Source organism: Limulus polyphemus, unplaced genomic scaffold (genome assembly GCF_000517525.1).
Source record: "Limulus polyphemus unplaced genomic scaffold, Limulus_polyphemus-2.1.2 Scaffold2915, whole genome shotgun sequence".
In the NCBI taxonomy this organism is placed as follows: Eukaryota; Metazoa; Arthropoda; class Merostomata; order Xiphosura; family Limulidae; genus Limulus; species Limulus polyphemus.
Genome location: NW_013668525.1, coordinates 126,361 through 138,655, shown reverse-complemented (window position 1 = coordinate 138,655; position 12,295 = coordinate 126,361). Strand labels below are relative to the sequence as shown.

Sequence of the window (12,295 nt, the reverse complement as noted above, 5' to 3'; positions counted from 1 at the left end):
AGAAGGGCATAGTTGCCCATTCTTGTCATCCCTTCGATTGAATGAATCAGGATTGGTCTGGTTTTCAATATAGGGTTTTTGTGGTCATCCATTGTACTGTTTCCTGTGTTGGCATTCCCACTGACTCTCCACTGTGTTATATCCCCCCTTGTTCTTCTAGTAGAGTTGGGAGTCCTTGCACTTTCCAGTTCCATACTGCTGGGTTGGTGGACCATGGAGGTATCATCCTGAATGTGATCACTTCCATTCAGTAGAGAGTAGAGTGGTGGTGTTCTGCTGGTTTAGATAGCATACAATACTCCAATCATGTACTTTACCTCAATGCAGTAGGTCCCAGAGTTTGATGGTATGTCTAGCTTCTGTGTGGTTCTACCTAGAGGCTGCTTTGGAGTAGATCCATCACATAGTAGTTCCTCCATTCAATTGGGACCCCTTATCCTACCATCATAGTGTTGGTAGTTTCCAGTGAGTGATTTTGGAATAGAGCTGGATCAATCAGTATAAATCCTTACATATCTGTTGGTCGTGATTCCCCATCCTCTCTCCGATTTCATAGTTTTGCCTCACATTGTACATCTCATTGTGGTGGGTCCCATAGGCTGATGTTGCACACACATTGCTCCAACTTCTATGTGGTCCTATCAGGAGGAGGATGTTATTTGGGATGAAGGTTCTCCCTCCAGCACTCTACCTTGCCCGAGGCTGCTGTTGTGCTGAGGGGTTTCCATCAGATTGGATTTGGTTTGATGTGAACTGCCACATTGGCACATCCCTTCATACCATCATTTGGATGTCAAATTCCCGAGTGTATGGTTGGTTGTGGATTTGCACACGTATGCCATGATTGGTAGATCAGTTTGACATGTATGTAATTCCATTCTACTCAACTTGAGGTGAAGACAGTGTGGACTCTCCTCCTACCAAAGGTCAGAAGCAGTAATCCCAAGCTGCTTGGTTTGGACTGGAGTTGACCAGCCTTGTACAGTCCATCATGCTCTAGCCACACTGCACCTTGGAGCACATCAATTTTAGCTTTCTCCACATTTCTGTCTGTAGATGGTTTTCCTACAGTCTTTCTTCACCGGGATTAAGATTCCAGTATATTGTGGTTCGAATTCAAATCCACCTGGTTTTCTCTCCTTTTTGGTTGTGCTCCTCCCACTTTCTGCCCATGTATGTGACACCTATTTTCATACTGGACACAGAGTATAACTGGTTCAGAAGTTGTGCGGTCTCCCAACAGGATCACAATTCAAGGGTGTTCTTCAAACACTTTCGAAATATACATATTTCTATCTCTTGCATTGGTCCCTCGAACCTCTTCAATGTGGGATTCTAGCTATACATGTGAGGGGAGGTAATGTACCATATCGGAGTTATTTTCCTATACTGAAAATATATTTTCGATAGGTACTTACCTCCTCTCCACTTCCCACCCTTCCTCCCAACTGAAAACTGGTGCTTTTCTTTTCTGCCCAATCTTGAAGTGATAGTTCAGTTTGGTAAAATTAAATAGAGGGAGTCACATGCGTCAGGAGGGTGTGTCACCCTCCTACTGGTGAGAGGGTTGTCACATGATAATTTACATGTGAGATGCAGTTGAACCACATTGATCGTGGGGTATGTGGGAGTTCAAGGCTTGTGGCATGGGAAAAAGTTTTGAATGTAGAGGGCAACACTGAACGAGAATAGCCATACATGTGAGAGGAGATAAGTACCTATAGGAAATATATTTTAAGCATAGGAAAAGAATAACTTTAAGACTCACCCAAATTCTGTTGTATATTTTAAGAAATTAAAGCTTATAATGCACTTAATGTTAACATCAGTTATTTTTGAGTAATAAATTCTTCAAGTGCCAAAAAAGCTCTAAACATTTGTGTCAGTGTGAATATTGAAAGAAGAGCTGTCTAAAAATAATGATACATTTGAATTTTTGTGTCATAAAAAGTTATATTTTAAATGAACCATCATAAGGAATATGTTTATTAATTTTCATAGTAATATGTCCTTTCCTTACTGGTAGCTTATTTGAGTAAAGACAGTTAACTAGCATTAGAAATAGAATCTTTCAAAGATCCATCTTGTAATGAAGTGGTTAAATAAAATATCTTCAAGTTTCTTAAAATAATGTGAACTTTCTTGCAGGAGCTCATGTTTAGTTTGATAGTTTGGTATTTCACACGACTTACATCAAGTTCTGCAAATAAATAATATCATCAGGAATAAAGGTGATATTAAAAAAAAAGAATATATCTGTAGAAATCGAGCCTACACCATCAAAAATTATATATCAGGTAATGTATATGTTGTTATCATGTTTTTGTTTATGCATGAACACAAATACGTATTTGTAAGCTATGCCATGTAAATTCTTTCTTATTATTTGGTTTCATTTCTTGAACAGAATGATCGGGCCATAATAGACTTTGGAATAGTTTCAAATAGTGGAGCAGAAAAGATAATAGTTATCACGTTTTCTGTGACCATGGTTAGAAATAGCATTGTTGACCAGAAGAAATACTATGTGACTGCTGGTGCTGAATATGACAATGAAAATTATGTGTGGGTTGGACAGTCTGAAGTAACAGCTAATGATATTGCACCAGTAAGTTTCAATTATGCAGGTTAAGCAGTAAGTAATTTGATACTCTGAAGGTTAATGCTTGACAAGCACCTAAACTTATGTTCGAAAATTCATTTTTTTAATTGTTTGATCAAAAGTAAAGTTTATTTGAATAAGCATGAAAATATAAAAACAAAATGCATGCATTACCTTTGAAGTTTGGTATTTTACCCAAAGTGTGTGACAAGATAGGTAAATTTGCATCATTTGAGTATCAGGACTTAAGGATACTGGTGCTTATGGACTCATGTTTGAACAGTACAGATAATATAGTTTATTTTGTGCTATGTCTTATTATATTATTACCAGGTTTTTCTGAATTCAAGGTACTAGGTTGCCATGATACCTAAAAAATGGTCTTGGATCTGGAGAATTTTTTATAAGAAAATTGTGCTGTTTTGTTTATGCAGTAATATTTGCAATATAATTAAACATCACAGAAAAGATTTGGTACAGCATTAGAATTTGTAGTAAATATTGAAGTATTGTAAAGAAAGTAAATTAAAATTGAATATTATTCTGTAAAGATCTTTAGATTTCTAATATTTGACTGCCAATTAATAAAACACAGGTACCAACAAGTAGACCTTGAGATTTACATAATTATACATCAGAAAGAAAGGTTTAGTTTACCTTTAAAGCATTGTTAATATCAATTTTATAAATATAGGAGTGTATTTTGTTCATACCCAAAATGCACCATGCACAAAATTTAAAATTGCATCACAAATTTTGTTCAGGAATGATGAAAGTGACTCCTCCTTACCTAACTGGGTTAAGCTATTATTTTGGCTCCTATAATTTTCTGGAAGTTTCTATAGTTTTCAATATTTTTTGTTGTAATAAATGAAATCTTGCATCTTATTTTACCATGTCAAACAATATTTTGTTATTTTGTAAGAATCTTAGCTTGAATAGTTTGTAGGTAATTTTTGCTGTGTGTTTTGTGTTCTAATATTATAATAATTAAAGATTTGCTTATTGTGAAGTTCTGTGCACATTATTAAAAGGTTTGTTTGTTTTTTACATCAAACAATCAATAAAATGTGTTGAATGTTATAACATCTTTTTTTTATATATTTTTATGTAAATATATCTAGTATAAATTATTGGCAACCCATATGGAAAGATTATGTTCACAATGATAAAAAACACCTACAACCAAAAAGGTTGGTAAATTACATTAAAGTAAACAAAATAAAATCCTGTAGTGCTTTCAACTTGTCTTTATCAGGGGTAAAGGCAGAATAATGGCAGACTCACCTGTTAAAAGTGCTATAGTTTATCCCTTTTTATTTTAAAATATTATGTATTATAGCTAATTGAAACAGTGCATCACAGAAGTATGTTTTCATGCTGGCCATGCATTTAGTTGAACTTAGTTGTGTTAACTAAGGGAATAAAACATCAAACTTCTGGCATATTCTGAGGATTTTCATATATATATATAGGGCATGATTTTCCTAGTTACATTGTAGTACTTAGATTATTTACTTTGCACATTGTAGTTATCTGAGTGATAGGTATCCTATATTTTGGAAACTTTTGAGTTGTAATAATGTGTTTTCACAAAGATTTTAAAGAATTAATACTTCTTATCTTTTTTTTTTTATATGAGATTGTAAATATGCTAGTGATAAACTGTTTGAATGACAAATTCATCAACACTCATTTCACAATACTTGTATACAAATTATCAAGTCAGTTGCTAAGTTGCAAGAGATCTAGTCATTACATGTTTAATTGCTTCTGATTCAAAATTTAATTTCAACAGCATGTAATAATAGGTATCCTTGAGTTGTGATTTCGGGGAGTAAGTTGGGAAGAGTGTAAGGTGTTAAGAGTTCAGATTATCTCTTACATGTTTTTGTTCTTTTTTGCTGGAATGAAGGGAGAAGATACACGAGAAGCAGAGGTGGATATCAGTGGACCTGACTCTGTTGCTCTCGACAGTGCTGGTATTTTCACCGTAGATGCTTATCTGTCATTTCGGTCTGATCCTGTTTCTTTTGAAGTTCTAGGCCCTACAGATGAAGAAGATGTCGTATCAGTAGGAAACTTGGGAATTATAGGTAAAAAAAATATTTGTTTCTGTCTCAAGATATAGTTTGGTTTACTCTTATGTATCATTCAGAACATTTTTATGATATGAAGCATATTTGCTTACATTGGATAACAAGTTCCTTACTTTGACTAACTGAGAACTGCATCATAAAATTATGTCAACTCTCACCAGTCCAGCTAAGTTGATAAAAGAGAATATTATCAGATAGAGTTTTATAGGTTTTCAAGTTGACTGCCTTAAACTGAATTAATGTTTTTTCCAAAAATCTTTAGAAAACTAAAAAGAATAACAAAGTAAAATAATATTTTTATGTTTTACAAACCAAAAGAATAAAAAATCACTATTAACAGCTACTCAATAATTTCACAATTTTCTAGTTAACTGATAGATTTTTTAGTGACTTTTTCTTTATCAATATAAATTTTAATAAATAAGAACCCTTCTCCAGAAATTTAAAGAATACTTAGATGGGAAAATATTCACAAACACATGTCACACAAAAGCAACAAGGCTAAACAAATATTAGTATCTCAAACACTTTTTTCAAGAAATGATAAGGAAAAATATTTTTTTTGTTACTCTTGACATAATGACATTTGTGAAGTTTGTCATACAAATACTTTAAGTCGTATTAACTTAAGAAATAAAATAATTTTAAAGTACAACACATAGTGTGTTTTTATCATTTTTATGTAGTGCATAACATTTGTGTCTTCAAATTCACTAGTTAAACCTGACCATGGAACATCAGGATTGAGTTCTTTGGTAACAACTGCCTCATACAGATCACCAATTGTTGACCCATCCACTGGCAAAACAACAGCTCACAGCTTGATACATCTGGTACTGTTTGTTTAGGTTACAGAAATGAACATTTTGTGTCCAAAAAAAATGATTATCAAATTGACATGTAAAAACTGGTAATATGCTGTCCTGTGCTGGTTTACTGTGCATATATTATCATGCATAACAGTGATAATATCTGCCTATAAGGCAATACTAACAAATCAGCAATTTACACAATTATACAATAGATGACACAATGTATGTGATCTAACTACAGCCCAGATGGCAACAACATGCTTCAAATACCATAAACACTTATTTTGATCTTTATTAAAAATGAAGGGGTGTGTTTTATATGAATATGTATGTACAGTTACTCAAATTGCTCTTTTGTGAATTATTAATAACTCTGAACTGCTATCAGCAATATTATCAAAACGTGAAACACATGGCAAGTTCCTGTATTTAATGACAAACAAACATATATAATTAAATGATGGTTATGTTTTAAATACAACACTTACAAACTGCAAATTGCAGCTGAACTGTGATGACTGGTCATGTTGTTGTGCCTATGTCAGTTTCTTTACAAGTACCATGAGGTTGAACATCTTGGCTATGAATAAATTCTGTTGACTATGCTCATCACCTGTCTGTTGTGATATAATTGTACAGTGATCTATGTTTGGCTAGATCTCTGCACAAAATGTTGTACCAGTATGGCCTGTATACCCACTGGATATTTACTGACTGATTATTCAAATACAACTTTTAATTTCCTAAGACAATACAGAGATAGTATAAATATAAAATATTGTAAAATATGTCACTATATGTGAACCTATATAATAGGTATTCTACAAAATTACACAGTTTTTACAAGAAAAAAAGTTATTGGGTGGGCTGCCATGCTTTGTTTTTTTTATAATTATTTTACCGCTATATAGTATTGAAAATTAGAAAATTTTATGCACAGGTATGGAGCTTTCTGCAAGGTTTGGATACTCTTGAAATAGGGTGTGTACTATACGTAGATGTAGGTTATGCATGGGTGTTTACTGTATATATTTACTGATAACAAAATTTGTGATTTTTCTGTTTTCATTGAGGTAAAAAATATGACAAAGTAATGTCTGCTAATAATATGCAAAAAAACTAATATCCACATATATATAAATCCACTACTCACAAAAATTAAAGGATAATGAGGTTTTGATGTGTTTTTACGAAATTTGAATAAAAAACACAGATGTTCAATATTGAAACTTGTTTATGACAAATATCACTGGTAAACAATACCAAGCAAGTTGAAAAATTCATGTACAAATCACAAACAAAAAAGCAAAATCAACAAAAAATGCTAATATTTGACTACATAATTATCAAAGAAAAAATAACTTATTTAGAAGAAAACACTTAACAAAATGAGTCTTTACTAGCTGGTAGGTCCTTCTCTATTGTCTATGACTTCTCTGTACCTGTTCCTCAGACTGCTGGTGACACTTCAGATGACATGCTGGGGCAGCATTGTTCACTCCTGGGTGAAAGTAGCTCTGAGCTACTGGACAGTCATAGCAGCAAATACTATTCATGCTAGATTAGATTTAGGTCTGGTGACTTAGCAGGCCAGGTATTCCTTCATCCTAAAAAAATTGCTGCAAGATCCTGGCAGTGTGAGGACAGGTGTTATTGTGCTTATACATGAACTCGTCTCTGAATCAGCAAAAGGGTGAATAATAAGTAGTAGGATCTTATCCACTTAACATCTTTCTGTCGGGGAGCCTCCATCTACCACATTGATGTCTGCAGATGCCCTCACAGACCATAATTAATCCATGCCCCAAAGTATCATTGTGGGCAATGTTACAGTCTAAATTTAACTCTTTCATATCTCTAGACCCTCACACATCGATTACTTGAAGATACACAGAACCTGCTCTCATCTGTGAACAGTACAGGGTCCCATTGCTGAAGGAACCAGGTGACATGCTCCTTAACAAATGCCAGCTGAGCTGTTCGGTGCCTTGAGGTTAGTACAGGAACTCTAACTGGGATCCTAGGCCTGAGCTTGGTCTCATAGAGCCTGTTCTTGACTCTCAGGTTTTTATAGGGCCACAGTTCTTTACAGTAGGTGTCTGTGACTTGTTGGCGAGAAATTTCAACAATAAACAGACAGCACACGATCCACTTGTCTTAAAATAATATATTCAAAACAAGTCAAACATATGTACAAAGAAAAAGTCTTTACACTATAAATTTTCACAGTTGAATCTATATATAGAGCTTTAAATAATTAATTTTTTCATCAAAGCCCACACAGGCTGATTCAATTACTTTACAACCCAATTGACAAGACAAATTATTTCTTCTCTCCTCCTTTACCACAATACAATAGTGATAAATTCACTTACGTTACCTTGTGGGTTACCACAATTGTTTCCAGAGCTTTAAATAATTCTCTCCTTTTTGTCAAAGTCTACACAGGTGGGTTCAATTACTTTAGAACACCCTTTGACAAGACAGATTATTATTATTATCTCTGTTGTTACAATACCACTGTGAAACCCACTTTAGATATCGCCTGTTAAGATTAAACTTCACTTTCACTAACTTAACTTTTTCTAACGTACTTTAACTATCTGTCTCTACTCACATTTATAACACACGACAGAAAAATCTAGAACTATCTAGCCCTCTAGTAGCAACAATATTACACATAACTAGAAAAACTTGGAAGCTTCAAGTAAGATGATGTCAACAATACTACAAAAGCCTAGTACAACAATTAAACTATGTACATAATGTATGACTCGTACAGAGTTATTTAACAAAACTTATCATAACTGTCACTTTTAAATAATTAACTTTTAACACTCTTGTTATGAAAACTAAATAATCATTAAATATTAAATCTCTAAACAAACTAAATAATAACTCTTAAACTGAATAGTCTTGTATATTCAACACTGACCATTGAGCATGATACGTGCACTCCAGTATCTTGCTGAAACTTGTTCCTGTAGCCCATAGCATTACCGGTGCAGTTTCTAAGGGTTAAATGCTGCAGCTATCAGGTGTCTACTGTACCTGTAGCTTTTCTGTGACTCTGGCCTGGCCTTCTGGTGTATTCACCTGTGGCCTGGTATTAGTGCCACAATCTACTGACCACAGATGGTGACACTCCCATCACTTGTGCCACCTCAGCCCTTCTGAAGCATTGTGACGACTCTGCAACCTTCAGGTTCAGTTAATTGGTTTCTAACAGCTTTATCTCAACAGTAAATGTCTTTCATAATTAATCAAAACTAGGCTTTTGATTTGCAGAATTTGGATCATTTCTCATAAAGGCTCATTAAATAAGGAATCATTGGTGCATAAACCTGCAAACCCTAGGTAGGGTTAGTGTGATTCTTTACAATGAGCATGCTAAATTTGTAAAAAATATATATAACCTAAAAATATATAAATTTAACCAAACATCATTATCCTTTAATTTTTGTAAGTAGTTTTAGCACAGAGGCTTCTACTGAAAATAATTCTGAATTGAGTGATTAAAGAGAGCATTAAGAATGCTTGTAAAAGGCAAACTTGAGAGTTGCTGACTGATTTTATTGTAATATGGAAGTTACCTAAAGAGGAAAAAAATTGGAACAAAATTCAAATTTCTGAATACGTTTCAAGATTATTGGGTATTTGAGGAATAAGGTAGAAAGAATGAGTGAACGTAAGAAAGTGAGAATGCATAGATACTTGCAAGAATAACAATATTGTAGAATCATTTGCATGTAATGTGGCTTTAGAATACATGTCAGGATCAGATCACTAACAATGTTGCTTGTTATGAGTGATGGTGTGCATGGTGACATTCAATAGGTAGTGGTTTGGTGCTTAACCATTAATTAATTACTTTTAAAAACAAATAAATATAAACATGGCTAAAAGACTAAGAAGAAAAATTGTATACTTACTGATTCCTTGGAGCAAGAAGAAACTAATTTTTTTAGTCTTTGTTTTCTCATGGGAATACTGGGGAAAAGGCTTTATATTACATCTAATTATCAAAGGTGCATTTCTAGGAATAGGAGATAGTAATTTAGAATTAAAAATATGAATGAACCTGATAATTGTTGAACAAAAACCAAAACTTTTTATGTTTGGTTTATTGGGTTGTGGAAGAGACTTCTTTAACTTTTATTGTAGAGTTTTCTTCAGATTAAAAAAAAAAACTAGGCAAATATTCTTTGAATCAGTTTATCATTTTCAACTAACTTCTGTAGTTGATCTTACTGCATTCTGGTGTTGCATATTTTCCTTTATTGGAATGGTGAGCACTTGGCCATAGCTTTTGTTATAAGTTGAAAAGTGAAATTGCTTAGATTGTATGTACTTACACAGTGTAGGAGAAATAAAATGAAGAAAATTCCAGCTAATCTCCTCCCTTTCATTAATTCTTTTCAACTTGATTTCTCATCTTTGAGCCTGAGAGTTTGGATAATTGCAGAAAGAAGCATTCAAACTCAGAGTGATAATAACAAGGTTGTCACAAGTGAGAACAGTACCTAGAATCAGGAAAACATTTTTAAACTCTAATTATAATTTGTTAAACAGTTACTTAATAAAATATTATAGCACTAACAATGTGTATGGCAAAAATTTTGACAAGCAAATTAATCTGTGATTACATATGTTAAGAAAGTTGTTCTTGGAATATTCAGAAGAAAACTGTGCATTGTTTTTGCTATCTAGATTTTGGAAGTCGATTTGACTCTATGCCACAAGATTTTTATCATTATAAGATGCAACGCACAGATTCTGAAAGTGGAGATTCTTATGTGTCAGCCGCAGTTGATATGGGCTTGGTAACAAACAGTGGTGAGTTAACATGATAGGAGATTGCCAGTAATACTACAGCTCTATTGAAAATACAGCTTTCTAAGTACTGCATGTAAGAAGGAAATCAAAAATAAAACCTGTAAATATTAAGAATAAATTAACGATTTCATATTTTATAACCAGTGTATGTTAATATATCAAAAACTATATTACATTATTGTAATTCATAGTGTCATTTTAGTCTAAAAATAATTAGAAGTGGTTATATTTAACACAACATTTAATGAATAAAATGCATAAGAAAGAGTATTTTATAATCAAATTAATTTTACATTAAGAATAGTAATAGTAAATTTGTTTCTACTATATATATAGACTGAATAATAAAAGTGTTCTTCATTTGAGCTAACTATGGTTTATTCTAAAAAATTAATAGTAATATTTTGTATGTTTAGTAATTGACTAACATTATTACAATGACTCAAGCACCCTTAATTTTTTTGTAAAGTGTTAATTGTGCCTCCCTCCCAAAAAATATTTATATATTTTTATTTTTAAAGTGATATTGAGTAAACAAACTTATAATCATCAATTGTTTAAAAAAAATCGTAGTTAATGTTTTCTTTCATAGATTCTTTTGGAAATCCTGTAAGAGATCCAAAGAACTTGATTCAAGCAACTTTTGCCATTTATGCATTAAATAATGCAACATTTGTTGGAAAGGAATTGACTTTAACAGCTGGTATCAGTATTGGAGGTTTAAAAATATGGGTGGCTTTGATTAACATAACACTAACTGCTCGAGTGGATGGAGAACAAGTATGTTGGATCTGTTAAAATAAAGATATAATAATCTATAGTACATTGTTTAGTCAGAAAGGTTGCAGGTACATATTTTACAGTGTTTTAAAAATATAACAGTAATCTTTTATTATCAGTTATCTTTAAAATTTAAAGTAGACTTTTTTAGCTCAGGAAATAATTATTTTTACACTGTAGTATCAAATAATGAAGTTATAATGTACTTAACAGTTTGTTTAAAGTAGTCTAAATTAGAGTATTTCTAAAGTTTTGGTTACTGTAGTTCCAAAAAAAAGTTTCTAATTTGTTCTGTGGTATTTGGCCACCATGTTAAAATTTGGTAAGATATCTAAAAAAGATGATCAGCCATGTCAAAAAAGAAAATTCTATTCAGTATGCCTAAATGTTCTTTTAGCTTTCCCATAACAATCAAATGTCATTAAATTTTTAATTTATCAAATTCTCACAGGATGGACTGATCTAAAGATATACTGTATTACTCATATTGAAAGTTAAATATGAAGCTACATATTTGTAGTTTACTAACTTAAAGTATTGTGTGAGAGACCTAACATTAATTGTTAAATTCTGAACTCAAATCTGAAAAGGCAAATATCAACTGAAGTTAAATGTAATTCCTTTGAAATATCTGGCATGAAATTAGGGATTCCAGCATTCAATGAAAATTCTGTAGGAAAAAAAGTTTTTGGGGTCAAGGACTTATACTTTAGTCTTATATTTTTTGGAGATGGGACAGATTTCAATAAGATGGATTTATTGACTTACTTGGGTGATTTAGTGTATAACAATATTTCATTTTAATTTGTTTGCTTAAAGATCAATTAAGTCAGACTCAAGACCTGCAAGTGAAAGTTCACATAAATATACAAAGTTTCAAAAACTTTCTTTAGTCACAGCCACACCAGTAGATTCTGCAAATTGAATTAATATTATTTATTATATTTCTGATAAGGACATAAGTATCAGCTCTTCCATACCTGTATTCCAATTTGAAAGACTGTGACTTAGCATTAAACTACTGAGAGAGAAATTCAAATTATATTTTCTAACCTTTCTATATATACACCTGGAAAAAAGTTAAGCACCCCCGTGTTTTTTTCAAGTGATTCAGATTCGACGTTCTTGTGACTGATTATAAATTACCATTCAATCTAAATGTGTTT

The 12,295-nt window shown here is 32.4% G+C and overlaps 1 protein-coding gene across 4 annotated transcripts in view; it reads left to right on the top strand.

Moving 5' to 3' along the window:
- Positions 1-12,295, top strand: part of LOC106468206 — a 63,040-nt gene that overhangs the window by 7,592 nt on the left and 43,153 nt on the right. The window contains exons 1-5 of one of the 4 annotated variants that reach the window (XM_022396546.1): positions 2,227-2,297; positions 2,408-2,608; positions 4,518-4,698; positions 10,224-10,349; positions 10,942-11,129. In XM_022396546.1, coding sequence (XP_022252254.1) covers positions 2,489-2,608; positions 4,518-4,698; positions 10,224-10,349; positions 10,942-11,129 — 615 coding nt within the window. In that variant the 5' untranslated portion in view covers positions 2,227-2,297; positions 2,408-2,488. Of the gene's footprint in view, positions 1-2,226; positions 2,298-2,407; positions 2,609-4,517; positions 4,699-8,514; positions 8,719-8,811; positions 8,871-10,223; positions 10,350-10,941; positions 11,130-12,295 lie in introns of those variants that run through there. The other 3 variants (XM_013928619.2, XM_022396544.1, XM_022396545.1) reach the window with 3 other exon arrangements.